Source organism: Excalfactoria chinensis, chromosome 4 (genome assembly GCF_039878825.1).
Source record: "Excalfactoria chinensis isolate bCotChi1 chromosome 4, bCotChi1.hap2, whole genome shotgun sequence".
Lineage (NCBI taxonomy): Eukaryota > Metazoa > Chordata > Aves > Galliformes > Phasianidae > Excalfactoria > Excalfactoria chinensis.
In genome coordinates this window covers 31,591,741-31,616,737 of record NC_092828.1, presented here as the reverse complement: position 1 = coordinate 31,616,737, position 24,997 = coordinate 31,591,741, and the positions used below count along the sequence as shown (strand labels likewise).

General features: G+C 39.4%; 1 protein-coding gene across 6 annotated transcripts in view; it reads left to right on the top strand.

Annotated features, from left to right (window-relative positions):
* Positions 1 to 24,997, top strand: part of PDLIM5 (PDZ and LIM domain 5) — a 113,195-nt gene that overhangs the window by 68,872 nt on the left and 19,326 nt on the right. For 4 of the 6 annotated variants that reach the window (XM_072336092.1, XM_072336088.1, XM_072336089.1 and 1 more), the window contains one exon: positions 17,549 to 17,736. In XM_072336092.1, the coding sequence (XP_072192193.1) occupies positions 17,549 to 17,736 (188 nt within the window). Of the gene's footprint in view, positions 1 to 335; positions 1,333 to 17,548; positions 17,737 to 24,997 lie in introns of those variants that run through there. The other 2 variants (XM_072336094.1, XM_072336093.1) reach the window with 1 other exon arrangement.

Below are 24,997 nucleotides of genomic sequence, written 5' to 3'. Positions count from 1 at the left end.
CATTTTTGATTTGCAAGTGTGTATCAGATTTCAAGATGTAGCTGGAAAATATTACTGTTCTAGACTGAATGAGGGTCATCTGTCTCCTTGCTTTGGGATAAGTGCTGTTTGGTATGAGGACAATGTAGTGACTAAATCTTACTGTTTGTGTAGTTGGAACTCTTCCTATTGACATTATCTAACACTGGAGCCAACAGTTTGCAAGACAGGAAGGAGATGTATGGATATAAGTAGTGCATGGAGATTGCATGCCCACTTGTGCAACGGCTTGAGACAAAATTTCTTTTGTTCTTTCTTTCTTTTTCTTATTTTTCTTCTGTCACTTCTTTCCACAGGGAAAAGCTCCCCATCCACGTCTTTAGCCCCAAATATACAAAATTACGTGACTGGCACCACGAAGTCTCAGCACGTGTTCTTAATGTCCAGTGATTTTACCCAAGTTGCAAAAGCAAAATACAAACACTTCCTTTCTTCTTTTCCATCAGCTTTGCAAAAATAAAATGAAATAGAAAATGTATTTCATTAGCCTCACTGAGAGAGAAATTCTAGCCTTTTCTATACTTTTCTAACACTTTCCTACTGATGTATAAAAACTGAGATGAAAATGTTTTTGTGCTAGTCACTAGTTAACAAAAGAAACCACGTACTTATCACAGAACAACTTGGGTGTCCCAATAAGGGGGGGAAGATGGCTATTGCAGTTCTTTTTGCCTTAAAAGAGTCATTTGCATTGCTAAGTTTGAGTTACTGTAGGTTGTTAGAAAGCAAAAAACAGCGAATGAGAGAATAAGAAATGGTGTTACTTTGATTTAGGGGTAGGGGAAGAGGATGAAGAGGGCTGAATGCATTTACTTCAGACTGTGGTACTTACCATGATAATTGTCTTGGATTTCACTAGATTTTCAGCAAGTCAAATTTAGAGTGGTTGTAAATGTTTTACAAAGTAGAACAAGAAGACAAACTGCTTTTAATCGAATGAAAGTAGTAATAATAACAAACAATTGCCAGTTACTGCTCCAAGTGCAAGCTAAATATAAAGATTCTGCAGCTTATAGTGAACTGTTCATATTATAGAAAAGCTAGAAGAAAACAAGCAGAATGTTGCTGTGTACCTTACCTGTAAGAGCTTCAACACGTAGCTTCTAACAAGAGCAAGACAAGATGGTAGTATTTATTTATTTCAGAGTGAAGCTCTTAGGATTTCTAGTGTTTATAAAAGCTTCATGGCTCTGTGGTTCTCCTGTAAAATAATGTATTATAGTAGCTACACTTTCATTAATTTATGCTTTCTTGAAGCTTGAAGAGTATTTTAATAAAAGTTGCTTTTAACGTAGTGATGTCTCTTTTCTTTTGAGTCTCTTGGACTCCTTGAGTAGTCAACTCATGCAAAGAGCTGTAAATTCATTACACCTTCACAGACTGTAGCAAGAGGAATGATCAGATTCATGCTGCATGTTAGAAACTCTCTGAACTGTATGAAATTATCAAAACAACAGAGCTTATAATCATGTTCAAAATGCATTATATTTTTTTGTGTTTTCAAAATTGCCACAAGACTTACAGAAACTGATAAAATGATTGACCTTTAGTGTGACAGCAGAAGTAAGAATTCAATTAAGTAAAATTCACCATCACCTATCTACGTTTTTTGAATCACAGAATCTTCAACCCTCATCTGGGAACTGTGAGACACATATACAAGCCCAGTTGCTTATAAATGTTTCATGAGAATTGTTGCAATTGGCTGGTAGTTTCTGAAGCGTTTCTAAAAGTTGTTCTTATGAAATTGGTCTTGTAAACTGATGGATGTTTCTATATTTCATATAGAAATAGGTGGTGGGGATTTGGGGGACTTTTTTTGCTTGTTTGGTTTTGTTTTAATTGCACAAGTTGGAAAATTGAAAGGGATTGACACCTTTAATGAAGACATTTTACACCTATATTTACTTTCCAGATGTTTTATACCGATATGCAGTACACTACCTTACTGTATTTGTCACTTTATCTTTAGGAAAAAAATAACAGAGAATGGAGAGCTCAGGTAAAAGCCAAGTTATCTAATTCTAACAATCACTGATATGGATGGATAACACTGCACAGCATAGAGTATTAAATTTGCACCAGTGATGACGGACTAAGGCATCTCACTTATTACACACCTTTTGTTTTAACTCCTTAAGGGGAATTGGGGAAAGTACTTCAATAATTTCACTGAAGGCTGTTTTGATGAGAAGTGCCAATCAGCTTGTTTTTTCTCTACCACACAACTCAGTTGTCCAAGTACTATATTACTAAAACTAAGTTACTGAAGAGCACATATGCTGCAGTGTAATCAGTTGACAGAATTTTGTGTATTGAATTAGGAATGTGAAACTGGGTGTGAAAATTGTTATGCTTGGTTTAAAAAATGTCTTATGAATGGAAAGGAAGACAGGAGTTTCTGGGGCTATCAGTACAATGAAAACCGTGAGAGATTATATCTTAGTTTCTCTGTGAAATATTCTTTACAAGCATAGAATGGTTTTGGCCTTTGAGTATTTCTATGTTTGGAAGATGTTCCTGAATGAGATTTAATGAGCTTTCCTTCTTTTGAAGAGTTACTTTAGAGAGACACGAGAGAAAAAGCCTCTCTAGATAATCTAAAGCATAGAACTCCCTGTTTAAATTAAAACTAAACATAGGCAGTCACAGTCTGTCTGTTTTGAGTATGAGTATAGTTTGAGTAAGGCTACCTAAAGTTTTGTATTTTTGTGAATTCATATTAACAAAAAACTAGTTCCCAAAAACGTTATACGAACATGTAAAACATATTTCATTTACTACTATGAAGTTGCCATCTCTTCTCCTAGTATCCCCATTACACAACACTCCTTGACGTTAGATTTTGGGCTTTGTTACTGTTTCCAAAATAATTGATAGCTTTTCCATTTGGATGTGGATGACATGCCTTAGATCATGTTGGACTCCCAGTATGCATCAGAAAAATGTTCTGAAGTTGTTTTTGATATAAATGAATAGGCTTAAGTCTAAATCATCACCTAAAAGAGAGAATATGACAAGCAATGGCATAGAAACTTGTCTTCCATCAGTACTATCTACTGACAAATGTCACAACTTAATATTACAACTTTGTGGATGCTGTCCAAGACAAATGCCATGTGAGCTGTTAGTAATATTCTCTCGCTAAACTGCAGCTCCTAGGGATATGTATGTGGATAAAACAGATATATATATATATATATAGGAAATTGAAATAGAGAGTCATCAGTAAAATGTGTAGATCGCAGCTCTTAAGACAGTTACTTGAAATTTAGAAAGGGAAAATCTAGTTGATTTACACATATTAGGAACTGCTCAGTTCTAACTCCACTGTATTCTATTTCTCAGTATGCAGTGTTGACTTTTAACTATATAATTTTCAACCACTGGATCCAGATTTTTCTTTTTTCTTTCCCTTAAATGTAGAAATGTAGAATCAATTCACTGTCCAGAGTGAAGACATGTCTGGATTTTTACAGATTTATAGTTTAGCTAATGTGTAGCTGCTGGAAAATATTTGTCCCTCAGTTTATCAGTAACGAAATAAATCGTGTGATTCTTTTATTTCTCTCCTTGTCACAAATACCTGTAAAGAATACCTGCCGATCTGCATAACAGAGCAGAAGCCCAGGATACCTCTACTAATCTGTGTAAAAACTCCATGGCCACCCAGGATTTAGAGATACCACCTGAACCATCTACATCTTTAATTCCAATGAGGTCTGCTACTTGGTCATCCCTACGTTACCTATTTAATTTTCAGCACTTAGTATGGGTCCCTGCATTAATAAGATTCTTATTTCTTCATGCTAATTCAAATAAATAAAACAAACTCTATTTGTTCTTGTCTGAAAAAAAAGGGGGGGGAGAGGGGATAAGGTGTAGGAAGAAATGAACACTGTAATCTTCACAAAACTAACATCCTAAGAAGTCGCATCAAATAGTAAATAGAACTCAGGGAGTGAGTACCACCAGCACTTTTAGCTGTTTCTTTTCCAGTATTTCCTAAAAACTTTTTTCCATTAATAAACATGTGTGTTCCATGTTTATTAATGGAAAATATTGCTTAGCTTTCTGAGTTGATAAGCAGCAGGATGCTTCTCACCCTTCACTAAAAGCGTGACACCTCTTAGGAGTATTGTGCTTCATTTTATCTCCCATTTCTATTTCACTATGAACTTCTTTTCTTTTTACAATTCACTAATGTTTCTAAGCACTGCATATCCTGTCCGGCACACTATTTCAGTATGGATTAAAAATCTTTGTATGTTTTGTTACTGTGAATGGAGTCAAAATGGTGCTAGGCCAGAGTCTGCAGCCGCTTTTCTGCCGATAGCAGAGTCCTCCCCTGGCAGTGCCCCATCTCCCAGACTCACTGAACACACTGATGCAACAGTTCCTGGGAGGTAAATCTTTCAGATTTCATTATCTTGTGGGATGGAGAGCTGTCTGTCATTCACTTAAACTTGTCTTTTTAATCTGTCGTTCATTAGTGACATTCCTGGAAATGGTAGGAGAGGAATGGAGAAGAGAAATGAAAAAATGTTAAGCAGATTCGTGAACAATTTTGTGGATATTTGTTAAAATATGGAAAAACGCTTATTGCATATAGATGTACTGTCAGTGGGGCTGCTTTTGTTCCCTGAATTGCTTAGCACCTCAGATTGGCAGTTTTTCTGTCCTTGGTCTTGGGTAGCTTCATTGACACTATTCTTGATATTTCAGAGATCATCTTTGGGTGTAAGTCTTGTGACAGTAATTGGAGTTTTTTAATGCTACTATTGGAGGTCCATAGTATTTTCTGATGGATTGTGTATTGCAGTTCTAAGCAAATTGTCAATGTCTTTCTTTTCCTTCTGTTTTGTCTCCCTCCTTAACACTTTGAACGGATTCTTGTCAACATTTGTACTCAGTTACTGTGCTTTGGGAGAAAGAAATCACTTGGAGGAGATGATGGGATACGCATTCAGACAGTTGTTTCTGTCTTTTGAGAGAAACAAGGGTGGCAGCTTTTTACAAAATGCATAATGGCTGTTAATCCTTTTTGGAAGGCATTCTGAGATGAGGTCTTACAACTGCGGGGGCACACTATTTTGTGCCGATCCTTGCTATCCTTAGAGCAGAAGTTTAGATTACCTCTGTTCAAGGCAGTACAATTAACATTTCCGAATGTGTACTGTGTAAGTGCTGCTTTGCTACAGAAATTACTACAGAGTCTAGTGTTTCAAATTTCAGATTTTGTTTGTTTGTTCTTTAATTTAGTTACAGCAATGTTTGGCAACCCCTGTTAGCAGCTGCCTACTGATGCATTAGGTAATAAGCAACTTGTTCCTCACCAGAGTGTGTGCAGCTACACTTCAACATATTGAGATAGATTTTTCTCTTCCTTCCCTCCTAGTATTAATTCATTTCAAATATCACATGCAGCATTTAAGAGGGAAATTTATATACTGATAAACAGGTGCAGTGGTTAGCATATTAATTTGAGGCAAAGTTATTGTAACCGTATTTAATCTGAAAACATGGTTGAGGGTGAGAGCTGAAGCACTTATGCAAGCAGTAAAAAATTAGATTAGTATTTCTTGCTTGGAATTTACTGGAGACAGAAGAATTAGAATTGAATGTGGGAAGGAGAATGTAAATTACTTGACAAAACTATACCGTTTTGTTTCTTTTCTCAAGTTGAGATAATTTGTATAGCAATTTTATTTGGTGTTTACATTTTGTTGCTGAGCCAGTGTTGCTACTGCAGTGCTGTTTAGGATAGAGAATACACCCAAAACTGATCTCCAGAAATCCTGTATTTTTTTAAAGCAGCAGCTATCGGAAATCCATATGGAGTAATTGCCAGGTGTCATTATCAGATTTTTAGTAATGGAGATGCAGTCTATCCAAAGGTCAGTAGACTTGTTTTTGCCTCGAAAGCCCTCCATTTACTTTCAGTGACTAGCATAGATATTTATTTTCCTAATGGGCTCTGTCTTTTCTTGGCTGAAGCTGTGCGATTTGTACCACCCACGGCCTAACCACCAAGAAGGAGAAAGATCTTGCTGTGAAATGTAAGAAGGGTCTGGATGTGATTACTGGATTAAAGCTAGGTTCGCTGCTTATAAAGCAGACTCCATTGTATTAAGCATAATGCTTTTTTTAATTGTAGTTTTATGTCTTTAACGAAAGCTTAAAGTAGACATATGACAATATAGCCAATTACTATAATTTATAGCATATTATTACTCAATTTCATATATGCAATATCCTCCTATAAGCTTAACAGCAATGAAATATTTAGGAGCCTTTCCAGGAAGTTTCAAAAAATCACCTTAAATGGTCATCCTGGCAACTTCAGACTCTGTAAACCACAGAATCTGGCACTTCCTGAGAAATAAAACTAATATAAAGCAGAAGCAGTGCCATCAAGTCTTCAGATTACTGTATTATGTAAATACTTTTTATAGGCTTACACACCTACTTTATCCTTTCATTAATGAAATTATTCCTGATAGTCAGAGTTAGCATTAAGTAGAAAGTATTAATCCAGATTTTTGTTGTATGTATTCTGATTAGTGCAGAGCCAAGAATATTCTCTGTGGAAACTCCAGAAGTCATTCCTTACTCCTTTTCTAACTGCTGCCAAAGCAAGTGAGAAATGAAAATACAATGAGTATGTACGTCTGCATAAGATTTGGAGTCTGCCTGCTCTCCTTTTGGAACGTATACCCGTTGTGATTCATTTCTCTTCTCCTTTCATATTTCAAGCTCCTTTTTATGACTTACAGAGCTCTATGAAGATGTTTTATGAAGTTATGCAGTACTTGAGGGCAATTACTGAAAAGGCCAGAATCTGCGTGCTCTGTGTTTGCTGTGAATTGTTTTAACTGCTTCTGTACCTCCCTAAAGTCCAACAGATGACCCTTTTGTCAGGTCTGACATTTCTACATTGATTTTCCTAAACTAATTGCCCCATCTGTAGTCATCATGTGAAAAAGGAACCTTGCAAAGACAGGAACTGCTTATTTAGTTGGGAAGTGAGTGTCAGGCTGGGGGTAAGGAAATGTCCCAGGCTACCGGAACCAAAACTGCCATATCTTTTATGGTCATTTTGTGAAACTACAAGCAGGAGGACATAAAATATGGGGGAAAATGCTGCTTTCCTTCAGTGAACACTACTTGTCCTTTTGCTTTATTTTACTTCAGAAGACTTTTGTTTGAGAATCCTTTGGAGGCCTTATTTCATCCCCTTACAACTGATCAGGTTTTAAACACCAGCAGACAAGTGGCCACAGTGTCTAAAGTGACACCTCCTTATACTAGGTAGAGTTTCTAATATGCAGATTGTGCTCTTGTTCAAGTATATTTTTGAGTAATTACTTAGAACTACCCTAAGAGTTTGTTTTCACAGAATCATGGGGGTCAGAAGGGACTTCTGGAGATCAACTAGTCCAATCTCCCTGCTAAAGCAGGTTACCCTGTGTAGGATACACAGGAAAGCATCCAAGTGGGTTTTGAATATCTCCAGAGAAGGAGATTCCATAATCTTTCAGGTCTAGTTGTTCCACCACTTTGTCACTCTCAAAGTAAAGATTTTTCTCATATTTGTATGGAACTTCCTTGTTCCAATCTGTGCCTATTGCCCTATGTTGCTGGGCACCACTGAAAAGAGCCTGCCCTCACTCCTTCCCTTTAGATATTTATAAGCACCGATCAGACCTCCTCTCAGTCTTTTCTTCCTCCAGGCTGAAGAGTCCCAGTTCTCTCAGCCTTTCCTCATAAGGGAAATATTCCAGGCCCCTCACCATCTTTGCAATTCTCTGCTGGACTCTCTCTAGAAGTTCCCTTTCTGAGGAACTCAGAACTGCACATGGTACTCCAGATATGAACGCATCAGGGCACAGCAGAGGGGGAGGATCGCCTCCCTAATACTGCTTCAGGCCACTCATCTTTTAATGCATCTCAGGACAGCATTGGCTTTCTTGGCCACAAAGGCACAGTGCTGGCTCACAGCCAACCTGTTGGTCATGAGGACAACTACGTTATCCTCTGCAGGGCTTCTTTCCAGCAGCTTAACTGCTAACCTGTACTGATGCATGTGGTTATTCCTCCCCAGGTGTAGGACTCTGCTTGATCTTGTAGAACCTCACCAGCATGCTCTCTGCTCAACTCTCCATGGTTAAGCAAGACTAGTCTTAAGGTCTCAAACTTCATCTATTAAAAATGCTCCAAAAAATGCATTTCAGCATAGTCTAATTTCCAAAGGATTAATATTTTGTTCCTGGGGAAGAAAAAGAAACCCTCTAGAGCTACTTGCTCATTCTTATAACAGAGGATGCAGGAATACCATCTAGAAGGAGTTGTCTGTTGATGTTTAGTATTTAAAAAATTTATGAGAAATTATGCACGTATATTTTCATTACAATTACCTTTTATCAAATTGACATCAACTAGGGAAATAACTGCGGAGTTGCCCTCTCCCGATGCATCAGTCCTTTTGCCAAGCACAGCTGGCACAGAGACTCCTCTCCCTGCAAAATGCAGTGTGGCTACACAGACCTCAGAGCCACCTCTGCCAACCACTACGGCCATGCAGCCACCTTCTGCAGCCCCATCTGTGGAAGCGACCCCTGTTGTGCCTCCTCATCCTGCCAGGTACAAGGATACCCACTGTTAAAAGTCACAGTCAAAGCCCTATTTTAATATATATATATATATATTTAAATTCTTTTTATTATTATTATTTTTACATTTTATATTAATGCTGTCAAGCTGGAGCAGTTCACAGCCATCTCATGACCTTCATGCTGCTCTGTAAATGAATACAGCAACTAGCAACTGGAATAGCTATTAAGCAAAAACTGAAAAAGTAAATCAGAAATTGGAGTGACCTTTAGATGGGGGAAGATAAATTAAAGTTATAGATTGGAGATTTGATAGGAAGGTGACTGTTTTAGGAAGTTGATGAAATTATTCACCTGCCTTTCAAAGTTTTGTTATCTGTGTTATAAAATGTACATTTCTGAATTGTCCAGTAACCGGAAAGTTCTGGAGCAAAGTACAAGCACTGACTTGTGAAGTGGCAGAGTGTTAATTACTCACACTAATTACCAATAGTGAAAGATAGCTTCCCTCACATTCACCCCTACTCCTTCTGAAAAGAGGGAGGGTAGAATTAAAAAATAAGACTTTATTGGAGTGGGCCCTAGGAAGGGGGATATGTGTATGTGGGTTTATTCAATTTCAATGAACAATTTGTTCTACCTTTCTAACATACAGATTAGCACGCTAGTACTTGATAATCAAGGATATTAAATCATACATGTATTTTATTGGCTCAGGAGTGCTTGTAGAAATCCTTAAATGAGCTTCTCTTGAGCTTTAGCTAACATCTCCAGAAGTATAATAAGTATCTGATTAATGATTTTGTTTTTTCTCCTACTGCTTTTGGGCAGGCATGATGCATCTGTGCCTACTTCTGAATCAAATGCTTTTGGTAATATCTCAAGCTGTCAGTCTAAATCATCCATAAGTCACACAAGGTAAATCTTTCAAGGCATAGCTATGGCAGACTCCTTGGGTGTATGCATTATTTTCAGGCAGAGATTTCTGCGTGTAAATCCAAGAAGCACTGTAACATGTGGTTGTATAAATTGGGTTTTTGGAATCTTTGTTAATTTTTGAAGTGATTTAAAAAATACACAGAAATTCTATGGCCAAAAGAGAGCTTGAATTATGTATCGCCATTCAGGATCAGCATATTTTTTGCCTCTTCATGCTCCTTCCAATGAGATAATAGTTAGGGGAAATGCTAAGGGGTGGGAGAAGCATGCTGCAGTTCTATCAACGTTTTTAGTGTTTATTTATTCTAAAAACATGGAGCGAACTAACTGACTTTTAGGACTTTTATCATTGACACCATAGAGAATCAGTCATGGGCAGAGGGTTCAGTGGGAACAAGCCGAGGGTGAGGTGTAGTCTAGGGTGGACAACTGGAAGGCTGGTAGGTGCTGATCTCTGTCTTGATGAGTGGAAACTCATTTGTAGGTAAGATCAGAATTGCTGTTTTCTGTGTTAGTGTTCAAGTTGCTAATACGTTGCCCTGAAATCTTTGAGAGCTGGTAACCTATGGTAGCATCATTTCCCAGTAGTTAATGCTGTACAGTATTGTACTGTTTCTCTGTCAATCTTTTCTGCTTTCTTTGTTTTCTCTGTTGGTTCAAAGCTTGTGTGCTAGAACAGTATTTCTGGGAAGTACTTCAGGAAGTCCAGCCAAGCTTGGAACTGCTCCTGTTTCTGATTTTTCTCCTTTCAAGCAGAGATCAAAAATTAAGAGTATGGCTGCTGCTGCCGTGTCTGCTGCCATTGCTGTCCATGCCAGGTAGAGATCAGCTCTAAAGGGAATCTTTCATAGTTTGCTTTAAGAATGTCTAAGCTCTTTCACAATACTGTGGTAGGCAAGTTGTCAGTATTTCCACAGCCCGTGTCCTTTTATTTTAGCTCCAAACTACTGCTCTGAATCTCGATGCTCGTATCTTCATGGACATCCATGATATTTTATTAAAGATAAAAAATAAAAGACAAATATATTTCTCACACTGTGGTGTGTTTTCTTGCACACTGGAGTGTGTACGCACCACTTTGGAGACCACCTATTTAAATAGCATTTCTCAGTTCAGTTTGTCCATACTTCTGTAGAACTTGTAGAAGTTTACTTGGCTTTTCAGCTAATCCTAGCCAACCTGAATGCTGTTCAGTCAACTAATTTCTTTACATGGTCTTTTCAAATGCTTGTTAGGCTCTCTGATCCTAGTGCCTACCGCTTGCTCTTGGATGCCCTGCTCATCACCCCTGTCGCTAAACCTCCTCTGCAAGCCAGCAGGCCCTCCAGGAAGTCAACAAGTGCTCTGGAGCTGACAAAGAATAAGAGGTATTGTCCTGGTGTTGCACATAGTTGACACTGAGGACTTGTGAAGACCTGGCTTCACCCTCAAAGCCTGTTTCTGTTGTCTGCACGTTTTCAGCAGTCTGCCTGTTGTGGTCTTTGGCACAATGTCCCCAACCCCAAATCTTGTTGGTTTCACCTGTTTGCAGAACTAATCTGCACCCTGGTCCTGCCAATGCTATTTGTGTAAATCTACCATACTAAGTTCAGGTGGGCATCTGGTGCACTTATGAAAGGCATGGTGCTGTTTGTGTTGTGGTGGTAGGCACTGTCACTAAATAGCTGACTAGAAAAGAAATGGCACACTGGCTCGAAAGCCCTATCCAGATGAATTATTTGCAATGTTTTCTTGGGCAAGCAAGCAGTATGTTAGGCTAAGAGTGCTCCTGGAGCACTGCTATTTTTCAAAGCTTGTTTTTAACGTATGAAATCAAATAACTGGCATGTGGTGCAGCAAATAAGTCCTTTAAAAATTATTTGCTGTCGAGGCTCTTTGTTCCAACTCTGATTCTGTTCAGTGCACAGGACATTTTGTTCTTGTTTCCTGACCACAGCTATGTTAACACCAGCTCCTGTGAAAAGCTGATGCTTTGTAATCGACTTCAGCCTCAGAGAGGAAAATTTTTGTTGGATATTTTAAAGGACAGTACGTATTAAGCTGTTCTGAGGGAGACGTAATCTGTGGATTTTCACGTGCTTACTTGTGTTTTCACAGGAGTAACTTCAGGCCCAATTAAAGATAGAGCTTGATATAAAAGAAATGCATTATGTATTAGTCATTCGCTTCTTTCATAGCTTCCAGGGTGACTTGAGTCACTGAAAAAGGCTAAAGCAGCCCTGACTTTTGGGAGGAAAGTGGTGATATTTGACACACAAAGATAATGTTAAGCTGTATCAAAATTTTCCTTTCTTGCCAGCTCCCAAAGAAAAATTCTCTGTAGCAATTCTGGTGTCTGCGCAACACAGATGAAGTCCAAGATGTGCTGCCAGCAAGACTTTATTCTTCATCTGTGTTATTTGCTGATAATTTAGCAGAGCAAATAATGGTGGTAAAAATTAATTCTCTGACTTTACTTTGCTCACTGATGTTCTGTGTTTGTGGCATAAACTGCAAGTTAGCTTCTTAGAAGAATGTAAGCATTTGAGTTGTTGACTGTGAACCTGGCTTTGTTTATCCACTTTTTGCTCACAATACAAGTAGAAACTCTCCTGATTTAGGAAATGTACTTTTGGAGATGTAAGTGCATAAATAACCGGTGTTGATATAAAGCTTGTGCACAGCTTACTCGGGTAACAATGTCTGATTTCCTTGTCATCTTGAGCTGTCAGCGCCACTTAAGGAAGAAGAGGTTGCCACTAGATGGAGCCATAGAAATGAGGCTCTGTGATGCCTCATCATAACTAGAGAAAGAGCGCAGTCTCACTGTATAGACTGAAATACATGTAGCAAAAGTGGAGGTAAAAGACAAATTATGCTTACAATTTAATGTATGTATGTATTATCCCATAAGTTCAACACAGAGCAAGTAAAAACAATTACATCAGGAGAAGGAAAACATCACAGATTGTGAAGAAATGAATAAATGTGCAAGATGGATATTAAAATGCCTTTGCATTACCATCAGTCTAATGACATTTTGTAATGTCTGCACAAATACAGTGCTGAAAAGTTATTTTGAACAACAACTCACTTAATGCCACACTGCAATAGCTGGTGTGTGAGTAGAGCTAAAATCTTATGTCCATAAAGAGATGAGGGTAAGGCATCATATAATACACTGACTTATTCAAAAATCAATGGGCACAACCAAGACAGCCAAGGTAAATAAGCTTCAACAACTTCAAGTTTTGCGTTTTCTAGCTGTATGTTAAATACTTTTCTCAAAAGGGTAATGAATCTATTTTACTGAGGTAGCTAATGTTTGCATTGTCTTCAGGGAAAAAGTCAAGATGGTTGTAAAGGAACCGATATCTTTGATATCTCGACTCTCCAAGAACTGAAAGTTTACCCTGAAATTAAACCACGTGGCAAAAAAAAATAAATAAATAAAAATAAAAAATCAACCCTGAAGTATTTGGAAATGTTAGTAAGAATAGATACAGATGTGGCTTTTGCTTTAGGTACCTGACCCAATACTGTGTACAATTACTTGAAAAGAGGATAGTCTGACCCTGTGGGAGAATATTTATTCTGAATGAAGTTTTGTATTCTTTCCGTGCAGACCGCTGCATACAGAAGGGTAACGTATGTCCTTACTGTACGTTGATTTGGAAATATTTCTGCCCACATGGCTTCCTCTGCTCTCTTTTTTATTTTGTTTTGCCTTTTTTTTTTTCTCCCTTTCTTGCAAGTTACTGGAGCTCTGTTAGGCTAATACAAAATGTAAATGCCCTTCTTAGAAGTTGAATGAGAGCGTGGGTTTGCAATAGCAGTAGGAACAAGTTCAGCACTTAGTATTTCTATGCAAGAGCATAAGACAACTGTCTGCCCTTGTTTGTGGGGTTTTACAATTCTGATGCCTGGCTTTTTTTCTGATATCTGATATTCTGCGTGTATCTGCAGGTAATGTGTATAAGATATGTCACGAGTTATGTACAACTTAATGTAACCAAAAGCAAGAAGGGGAGATTTTAGGATCAATTTTTATGTCAGTTGTGCTGATATCCTGCTGTATGTAACTCTTTGGAGAGGCATCTGTGCAGCAGTTTACTTGGCCCTAGGGCAGAGAACTCATTCTTTCCTAACTGCTACTTTTCAAAGTTTATAAATGCCTCAAAAATCCCATATTAAAAGTTTCTCATTTCTTTATCATAGTATCATGCGAGTTGGAAGGGACCTTAGAGATCATCGAGTCCAACTCCCGGGTTTCGAGCCCCCTGTGTAGCGAAGCGGCACTTCTACCCCTGCGCCACAGGGGGGGGATTCGAACCCGGGCCCTCCAGTGCCGCAGGCAGCAGCTTAAACCACTGCGCCACTGGGGGCTGCTTTATAGCTGTATCAAGCACTGTGCATACATCTTAGGAGTTACTTAAGTTCCTGTAGTATGTACTCTATGCCTGCTTGGGACGAACAGATGAATGACAGGCAGTAATGTTTAATACAAAGGAACTTTTTCTAGTTTTGTATATATATATATATATATATATAAAATATATACAGTTATATATATATCATTATAGACTCCTTAAAGCAGAATCAAGGCTATCACATTCCACTTGCTTGTGCCAAAAACCAAGAATGATTTGCTCGCATCTTTTTTCTTTCTTTCTTTTTTTTTTCTTTGTCTTGTTTTTGTCTTAAAAGATTTAGTGTTCATAAGGGAAAATAACCTCACAGAATTCCTGGCCATATGAAGAAAGCTCTTACAGACTCTTAGATATTATGTGACCTTTCTTGTCAGCAAGCTGCTTCAGACCCCATGGGATTTGTTCCCAATTCACACAGTCTTTCTGGGCAACAAGTGGGAGTGAAAATATCATTTGTAACCCAGAGAACTATTTGGAAAATACTGATGTACCAGACTGAGTTGCTAATACATGCTGGGGCTTGGTTGATGATGTTTACAGATGGATACCCTGCTATCTTGGACTTGCATTAGAAAAAGTTTGCTCAGGAAAGTCTGAGATCTGTCTCTTGTTACCATTTCAGCAGTGCTAAAAGTTATATGATGATGACCTGTATGTAATTTTCTGCTAGGAGCACAGCTCTTCCTTTGGCTAATAACAGCATGAGACATCGTTATTTTCTTTAAAGCATGTATTTCTGCTACACAGCTCTGTACAAGAGTTTCCATTTAAGGATGGATGGAGATTTAGGCATCTATAACCCATTACCATCTGTTTTTCTTTTCTTTGCTTTTTGAAGGGAGAGAAGGGAGAGTATCAAAATGTCTGAATATGCAGGAGGATTTTCCAGTGCTAATTTCCTAGAATACTTCTGAAGTGTTCTCAGCACCTGATTTATAAAAGGAAGCATGGCTGTAGATATCCAGGAGCGATCTCTGAGAAACTGATCCTCGTTTCATGTGTGAGCTAGACCTGCTTCCTTCCACACATTCTGCCTACTCATCATCCCTCTACTGCATCTACTAAGCTCTCATTACCTCGTACCATCTTTCTTATAATGAATATAACTCTTCTGGTTACTTCTAGGGACATGTGTCATTTGTATTCTGGGGAGATCAAGTGTTCTTCTACCCTAAATTTAGAATAACATTTGCAGTGATAACATATATTAACTTTCAGTGTGGACTTTTTTCTTGCTTTATGTATTAATTAGGTGCCATGTCATTCACAGCCTTGAGAATTCAACCTTGGAGCTAGTGATGGTGAAGGTAGAAGTTGGCATTTCACCTAGCTTTCTGGGCACTAGTCAGTGTTTGCTCCCTCACCTACACCTGTAATACTGCTGTTTGGAAAATGTAGACATGAAGCAGAATTTCCATCTTGAACTTTCCCTTTCTTTCCTCCAAAATTATTGTATGTGAGAAGCCTCGAAGGCAGCATTTTGCCAGCTGCACACCTCAGTTGTTTTCTATGTGATGTCCTTCAGGAAATGTGTTGCACAAAGGTGAAGTTGCAGCCTTTGGTGACTGTGTTTGGAAAGCTGACCTGTTTTTGAGCCAGATCCACAACAGCCTTATATAGATATGAAATCTAGTGGATGGAGATTACTGACCTTATGAGAGAGTTTTGCATGTCTTACTCATTAAGTAACATCTTCTGCATAAAAGCAGCTGTGCTTGGCAGGATTTTCTTTTTTATGTTTTTGGACAAAGGCAGTAAAATAGAAGCTGGACTCAAAAAGTGATCTGACCAGTAGCAATGAATCTTTTGGATGCAGAAGCAAGCTTTCTTATTTATGCTTCAATAGAAAAAGACCGACAGTGTTTTGAGGTAATCTTGAAGTTGTAATGGGGTTCCAGCCTGAAGTGGGTTTCATGAATCACAGAAGGGACCTTAAACATCATGTAGTTCCAACCTCCCTGCTACAGGCAGGGACACCTCCCACTAGACCCAGGTTGTTCAAAGTCCCATCAAGCCTGGCCTTGAGTGCTTCCATGGAAGGGGCACCCACAACCTAACTGGGCAACCTGTTCCAGTGTCTCACCACCCCCAGAGTCAATAATTTCTTTCTAATATCTAGTCTAAATATGCCCTTTTCCAGTTTAAAACCATTTCGCCTTGTCCTGTTGCTACATGCCCTTGTAAAAAGTCCTTCCCCAGCTTTCCTGTAGAACTCTTTCAGAATACTGGAAAGCTTCTATAAAATCCCCCTGGAATCTTCTCTTCCCTGGGCTGTAGAGGTCCAGCTCTCTCAGCCTGTCCTCATAGGGGAGGTTCTCCAGCCCTCTGATCATCTTCGTTGCCCTCCTCTGGACCCACTCCAACAGCTCAATCTCCTTGTCTTGGGGGCTCCAGAAATGGATGCAGTATTCCAGATGGAGTTTCACAAGAGCAGAGGGGCAGAATCACCTCTCTCACCCTGCTGGTCACTCTTCTCTTGATGCAACCCAGGATGCAGTTGGTTTTCTGGGCTGCAAGTACATGTTGCCGACACCCCCTAATTCTCCTAAGTGCTGCTTTCAAGCCATTCTCAACTCAGTCTGTATTGATGCTTGAGATTGCCCCAACCCAGATGCAGGAACTTGCACATGGCCTTGCTGAACTTCATGAGTTTGTCATGGGTCTGCCTCTTGAGCCTGTCCAGGTCCCTCTGGATGGCATCCCTTCCCTCTAGCGTGTTAACTCCACTACTCAGCTTAGTGTCATTTGTGAATTTACTGAGTTTGCACTTGATCCCACCGTCCATGTTGCCTACAAAGACATTAAAAAGCCCCAGTCCCAGCAGCAATCCCTGAGGAATGACATCATCACTTGCACACTGAGCCACTGGCCACAGTTCTCTGAGAGCGACTATCCAGCCAACTTCTTATCCAGCAAGTGGTCCATTGATTTGATGAGTTATGTGTCAAATGAACTCAACAACATAGAATGACACTTTTGTGACAATGAAGTTACAGTTTTTTCTGGAAGCTGGTCCTAAACTACCTTGTCAGTAACATTGAGATGCTGCTTAATGGCAGATAATGTCTTCCTATTCTTTTTCTTTCAGTCTGCAAAGGCGTTTTTATTCAGTATCTCTACTGCCTCAGAATGTGTAGTTAAAAAGACTTGTATACTAAGCTTTTAAGGAGTCTAATGTACCCTTTAAATGCTTCCATTTGCACTGTACAGATGTCTGAATATCTTTTAATGTTTGAATGTAACAGAATGCACTTTGTGCTTCACTCTACTTGTAAGCACTGCATATAGCAAATCAACTGGAGCATCAGTGACAGCTACCTCTATTAGCAAAAGGCTTTAATTGCAGTTGCTATTACTCACAGAGTATATCTGAACAGTCAGATATACTCTTTGAATTGTGAAACTTGTTAACCCTGTAAATCTAGAGACAAAAATCAAGGTTGGTAATTTATGTTTTGGCCTCATAATGTGTCTGAGTGCTTGCATGTTGTTTGGTCAATGCACTACTTGGCCATACATCTTATTTATTTCTCCCTCATTTCTGAACAGTGATTCCATGGAGCCTACCCCTCCTGCTGCTTATACGGCCAGTTCAGTGAGGAATGTGTCTGCCAGCCATGAAAGTCCAGATCCTAAACCTACCTCCATCAATAATGCCATATCTCCTTCAGTGCCCAAGCCAACAGGACCATCAAGCAGTGCCAAGTACTCAGGCTGGCAGCCTCCAAGCCAAGCAGGTAACTTGCAGTGAGGCATTTCTTGTTTGGTTAAAGACCCTCAGTAAGATGTGCTTGACCAGAGGTGTAAGAACAGCAGCCTTCAAAAGACTGCCAGTGTATTCTGAGTAGAAGCAAGTTTGTTTAGCAAAGAGGAGAAAAACAGCACAAGAGCTCTGGTGAACGAGTAGCTTTGTGAAAGTAGCCGTATAGATGTAATTGGTTTCACAAACAAGCAAAATCCAATATCTCTGACCTTCTGTCAGAATCACGTATAACAATCACATATGTACAAATACAATTTTAACTTGGTATTCCCCATATGACTGTACATTCAGCAGAACATATTCTCTGTGATTTCAAGGAGCGTATCAACAGAGACACGTGTTTCCCAAGTGATCTCCTTTGAAGTCGATGTTAAAAGAATAAAAAAAAGGAAAAAAAAAAAAGGCTAAAACATGAAAGCAGCTTCGTATTTGGCATTTGCAGACTTTATACATGGAGGATGCCAGTGTTATACAACTTATGACATAAAGGTTTATTTACAGCTGGGTTCTTATAATGATCACTAACTTGGCTGTTGCCTTTGCATGCAGTTTATACCAGCACTAAAATGTCTGGAAAGCATGCTATTTTCTTTATGGAAGTTCCTGTCTTATTACTATATATGTATCAAAGAATACAATATGTGTAATTCTGTATATATATATATATTTTCATAGTATTACATGCAGTTATTTTAGATAATCTCTTAATGTAACTTGTCTCTTAAATTGAATCTGTCTTTGGTGCTGAGCTAAACTTTAGTATTAATTTCAAAGGAACCAGGAAATCTGTATTACTAATTACATTTAAACTGCAGATTTTCTGGTAATAATGAGATGAATACTATCGATTCTCCTTATGAAAAAAAAAAAAGCTGTAATGCTAAAATTGCTTTTTTTTTCTTTTGAGTTTTACTCAAGGATTTCCCTTCTTTGAAGCATACCCAGCCCAGAAAGGGAACTGCAGAGGCCATGGCATAAAAATAAAGATAAAACATATGGTGTTAATGGTGTATGTTTATATTGGAGCCTTTGGCACATATGGCTTGAAATTACTGTTGTGCCTGGTAACAAATAAGACGTTTTGAACATGCAGTACTGCTATGGAGCCTCGAGATGGCAATATGCTGTCATTTCTGTACAGCCCTGTCCAACATCAAGTGTGTCCACATTGCCACAGTTAGTTACTAGGACTTGTGTCCTGCTCTTCTTTTTTTCATCACTTTCAGGCATTTGCAGGTTTTACATGTATACATACTGAATGAGGAGTCTAATTTAAGTGTTCACAGTTTATATAAGACATCTTGCAAGGTGTCTGTGTTAAGATCTGGAAGTCCAAAATGAGTATGAGCCTGCAACACTAGGACACGCAACCAGGTCAGTTGAACCCCAGATGTGATCCAGTTGTGATCAGTGCTGTTCCCCACAACAGCAGACACAAGGGGAGAAGATGACAAGACATGGCATTGGGTAACAAATACCTTTTTGGACAAACAGAGGTAGAGAAATACGGCATTCCTTGCATCCCTATTCAGCGTGATGTGCAATGATAGAAAAAGTGGTGCTGAGAGTATGAGAACTGTGTTGACTTGCTGTATGTTTTGTGCTAGAAAACCTGAGAAAAGCTTGCCTCGAGTTCATTGCCAAAGAAGCAAAGTCATCACCTGCTTCAGAAATAAAACGTGTAGTAGAGAGAGAGATCGAAAACCTAATGCTTCCTAAAATGGACAGCCAGTCTGTGCTCATTCCCTATTCGCGGAGCTTCTTTCTGAAATGTGGACAAAAATTGGACAATTTTGAAATGTCAAAATTTTTTCTTCCTTCTTCCTCTGCCCCCCCCCCAAATTGTTTGACTTCATCCATCTGGAGGTACATCCATCTGCACATGTGTGAGGAAGTGATGTACCTAGCCACTCACTAGCCAAGCTTCTTAGGTTAAAAGAAAAGAAAAGAAAAAAGAAAAGGAAAAAGATTTCACTGAAATTGTGACAGCTGCCCAGGCATCTGAAACTTGCCTGGAGGTTATAAAAGTTTCACTGCAAGCTGGGCCCATGGACCTGTCATAAGGTCACCCTTGGCTTTTTCTGCCATGTTCTGCCCCAGTTTTTCACAAGGTCAGTAATGCAAAACTAGCAGGGAGAAGAGACCTAAGCGTGGTTACAGCAGTGTTACAGCAGAGATTGATTGCTGTCTTTCTCAGGCATGTATTTCATAAAAACAAAAATTCCCACAGTTTCACTGTGTCTAAGCTTGCTTAGTAAGGCTGAAACCAGCAGTCTGACAAATAAAACCTTTCAAGTAGCTGAGTGTTTTGGTAAAATTAGTCAAATGTTGAAGACTAGAACTGTTTCAGGGCATATTTGGATTTCAGTCACTAATTCTGCTGTTTGTTTGCAGTCTGTGAGCTTGACGTTTCTTTTCAAGTACAATTGCCAGCGCTTCACAGGCCAAGCAAAATTTGGCCTTGCAGGTTGTGGAACTGACAACATTTTAAACAAATAGAAACCTTTCCCTTTGAGTCTAATTGATTTCATAGTTGTAGTTTAGCGTGGGAAATAGGAATGAAGGCATAGTCTTATGCAAATGTGTATCAGTATGCTATTAATAATAGAAATTTCTTTGGAGTACAGTTTTGTAGCTCTAGTCGTAGTCGCTCTTCCAATGAATATTGCACATAGCAGTAAGTTGTTTCCATTGCTAAGCAGACGTGTTACAGGATTTTGTTTGTGTCTGGGGAAGATGTAGTCTGCTGTTTTATGGCATAAATATTACCAGTGATTTTATTAATCAAGGTGTCCAACTACATGCGTTAGTCATTTGGTCAGAAGGCATCCTTAAGCCTTTAGCTGACATCTCCGTTTCTTGGATAGGCCATCAGTGAATACCCTTAGTATTTGTTGTAGTTGTGGGGCTTCTTGTATTTGGTTTTGGCTTCAGTTTTTTGTTTTGTTTTAAAATTATGCTGAGAGGTTTGAAAGTGCAAAAACTGTCTAAAATGTGTGGCTCACATAGAGGGCTTGGAGATGCCCCAGACATAGGATTTCTCAGTACAGAAGCCAATCTTGATCCGTATGATCTTGCAGTGAGAGCATCCACAGAGCTTAATTGTCCTTGTAGGAGGGAGGTTGCAGGGTATCTGTGAACACTCGTGCTGAACATGAGACTACCATCTGCTCCCTGATGGCAAACTCCTGCCCTCCCCAGAGGAGCATTCGGTTTATTCTCCTGGGCAGTAGCATGAAAATTGTTTCAGTTGTCTGTGAATCAGTGTGCCCTTCTCAAGCTTCCTCCTTAAAATCTTCTGTGACCTCCTTAAAGAGCAAGATTTCACTTTCCTTTTTTATTTTTTTTTTTTCTGTGAAACAACTTGGAACACTATGAGTGGTAGTGAACACTGAGAATGGTAAGAGGCTAGATCTCATGGTACGTTCCCAGCTTGCTGAAATGAATGGCATAACTTTTTAAGGTTAAAACCAGCTCTGTATTGTTGCCTGTAGAAAATTTTCTGTGGGATGTTATTATGGATTAATGGTGTTTTTTTGTTTGTTTGGAGAGCATCTGGAAAAGATGTTCATTTAGGCATAATTGTTCCGCTATTATTATTTTTCAACTTCCAGCAAATCACAATGCTAGTTACCCAGTGTGAAAGTAACACAATATGATGTCCCTTTCTGGAATTAAATCCTAATGTTGCAGGATTCTTTAGTGCATTGGTAAAGGAAGTGGTGGATAGCTGCCCCGCTTTTCCTTGTATGCTCACAGAAGCTGGATAAAAGCCTGACTTGTCAAATCAAGTCTGATCTTTGGTGTACTGGATGTATAAGGAGCTCAACATCCAGAGCAAGTGGGACATGTACATGATGAAGTGGTGATACCCACCTGGACAGCAGTTTGAAAAGAACACTCTTGTCATGGACCTCTTGTGTCCATATTGTTGATTGTCTCATTTATAGGAATAAGTCAAATTGTGGTGGCTACTGTGTCAAGTTTATTGGCTAGAATTTATAACAGCCCTCAGTTTGTCTTTTTCACGTTACGATGTTCCTTTCAAACTGTGATGTTCTGTTCACTCACCAGAGAGAGAGAAGCTTTTGACAAGATTATTATATTCAATCAACAGCAACAAAATGCTCTCCAGTGGCCTAGCTCCATCACAGCCCACCCATAGCCTAGATATAGAGAATTATTTTACTATTTCATAGCTAACTTTTGTAACTTATGCACCCCCCCCCCCCCCCCCCAAGGAACCCCAAAGAATTTGCAGTTTTGATACCATTTGCAAGCATGTGATGCACGCACAGGCACTGCTTTTGCCCACCATGCAGGCACTTCTTTGGTGAAACATGGCAGTCACTTGTTAGTACACTGTAACACCCCACAGCATCTTGAAAGGAAGTGAATAGCACCCTGTCAAATTGAAACTGTTGGGACAATTTAAGAAAGTACAATTATTCAATAAGTTACACAAACTGGAATTTGGCCAGGCGACAGATTTGTCTCTCAGAATGGGCAGCAGGATCTTTGGTCAGAAGTTGGGACCGTAGGACCACATTTCTTATGTAAGATCACCTTCTTCTGCCCAGCATCTCCAGATGCTGTTGTCAGATGTCAAGCTGCTGGCATGGTGCTGACCTGTGTGGGCAGAGTCCTGCTTTGCTGGTGGGCTCCAGCAGGACCACAGCCTGCAGTCAGTGTAGCTGGATGCCACAAAAGTCAGCAAGCTGCAATAGCCTCCTAGAGAGAAGGGTTTGCCATAAGTACTGACCTTCCTCCTGAGCATGAGGATGGGGTAGGAAGGGTTTGTGATAGAAGCATCTGAAGCTTGCAGTGTTAGGTGACCAGTTAGCTGTTTTTACCAACTTCCTTATTCTCAGGGTTTCTCTCAGCCCAATACCTCTGGGATACGTAATCCTCTTCCAGTAGGGCTGGTCAGACATGTCAGCATATTCTGCAATACCCACAACTGTCAGTTGCCTAATCCTGAGCCAGCACATGTGTTAAACACATGCTCCTTTCAGCAGGGGGAACACACTTGGAAGCATAGAAAAACTGCTCCCCAGGCAACTTTGTTTGAAAAATTCTGCTATTTCCTTGCAGTTGTTTTCATGAGTGTGGTAGACTTGCCTTTACCATCTCTGGAGTTATCCTTAGTGTGCTGTCTTGCTGCATTTTATTTTTTCTGGCTTCCCAATCCCTTGATAATACTGGAACGTAGCAGAATAAAATACAAACCTGCTCCTAGGTGTGACTTGACATTCTGTCCTGCATGTACCACCAGTTTGGGTCTTTGTGTTTTCTTTGTGACTTAGTCTGCAAAAGTCTGCTAAGGTAAACGTGTCAGAATTGAGATGGTATCAGCCTCGGGATCAAATGGCACTGAGCTGAGGAGAAGAGGGATGGGGGTGCTGAGATTTACTGTGCTGTAGCAAACTGCTTGTACTTCCAGTAATTACTTACTGAAGGTCCATAAAGGAGTTTACTGTGGCACTTTAACTTCATTTTTCTGTGCTTCAGTATTTCTGTGCTTCAGCTCTCCGTGCCCATGTATTACAGGCCACCCTGGCAGGGTGAGTGAAATCTGTGGCCTGTCACCTTTGCATGACAAAGGCAATGTCACCTTGTTCATAAGTCCTGTGCTTTCTGTATTGTCATCCTGTCCCACTTTGTTTCCTTCGCTGAACAGGAAAATAAAGATAGGACTAATTACTGGGGGTTTAAAGAACTACTTGCCCATTGAGGACAGTGGCGTGAATTTGGGGGAGAAACTGGAATAATATTTCAAGTTAAGGCAAATTCTTATATTGTTGCTGAGCTATAAGTAGTCCAAAAATAATAGACAGTTCCAGTATTTTTCACTGAAAAAGACTTTTAAAGTTTGCCCCTCTGCTATGCAGTTGCTTTTCATAAAAAAATAAAGCCTTGTCCCCAAAAGCGATATATTGACAGGTCAAAACACAAAAGCTTCCTGATTCTGGTGTATGGACTGTTTTTCTTATTAATTTTTCATCTTATCTAAATGATTATATTGCCATATGACAGCAAAGTACAGGAATTTATTCTTACAAGCTAAGTAATGTGAACTTGGACTTAGCCAAGCAAAACCCATTGTGAAACCAGAGTAATTTATACATGTCAACCTTAATTTGATGGCAAGGTGAAATTGTAACTCCTGCAGACATGGTGAAAACTAGAATATATTTTTAAAACTCGAATGTTGATATTTAAGAAGGAGTGGGTCTTCGTAACGATAGGAGTGTGTACTTTGTGCTTACTGGAGGCAGAATGGCCTACCACACAATACTGGATCTGCTGAACAGAAACTCACCTTTGTGTAACAAGTTGATAGTTTAAAGTTTTTCTGTGGTCCAGCATTGCTAATTTCATGTGCTATTGCACCAAAGTTTTGTACACTTAAAATAACTGTAGGCGCAAATCAGACAGATTCATGCTCTTTTCTTTAGGTCGGGAGACTATCTGTCTCTTGATTATTTCACACCCGTTGAGTGAGAACATTCACCAGCCTTAAAGATTAGATACTCATTGCCTTTGATTTCTTAAAAATAACTGGTCTGTTGTCACAGACCAATTCATCTGATAGCTTCTCCTTAATTTGCAGCCTGTACCACTGCTGGTGCCAACTCTATCAGTGAGCTCTATCAGTGTAGATCATCTGAAAGTTATCCTTAGTATTTGTACAACAAATGAAAAGTCAGTATTTCTCTGCCAAATACGGTCTTATCTCTGTGAAAGCTTAAACATCAGCTCTATGAAAATGTCAGATAAAGTGTGTGCAGTGAGACCGGCCAGTTCTGCTCTGCTCAGGCACAGTCAAGCTATCAAGGTCAAAACAGCAGCTCAGAATGAGAGAAGCAAAATGTTATCTGCAGAAAGCTACAGAAGAGATTTCTGAGCTCTCACTGTGGAGAAATAAAAACCTATTGTACAGGGAAGTGAGGAGGGCTTCATTTTCTTTTCCTTGAGACACGTTTTCGGTAACAGCTCTGCCAGTTGTGCCAAATTTGTGACGGTATGTGATGTAACAAATCACAAGGAGACACGCTGAGCAAGCCAAAACCACCATACTCATTTTAATTAAAGATCCTTTACAGCTAATTTAGTCGGAACCTTTGCAGTTGAAAGGCTGGTCGCTTACACAGGAACTGGCCCCTGGAGCTGCAGAGGTTGTTGAAATTGGGCCGCAGTCGCACCTGTTGTGATTTTCCACGGAGCACATACCA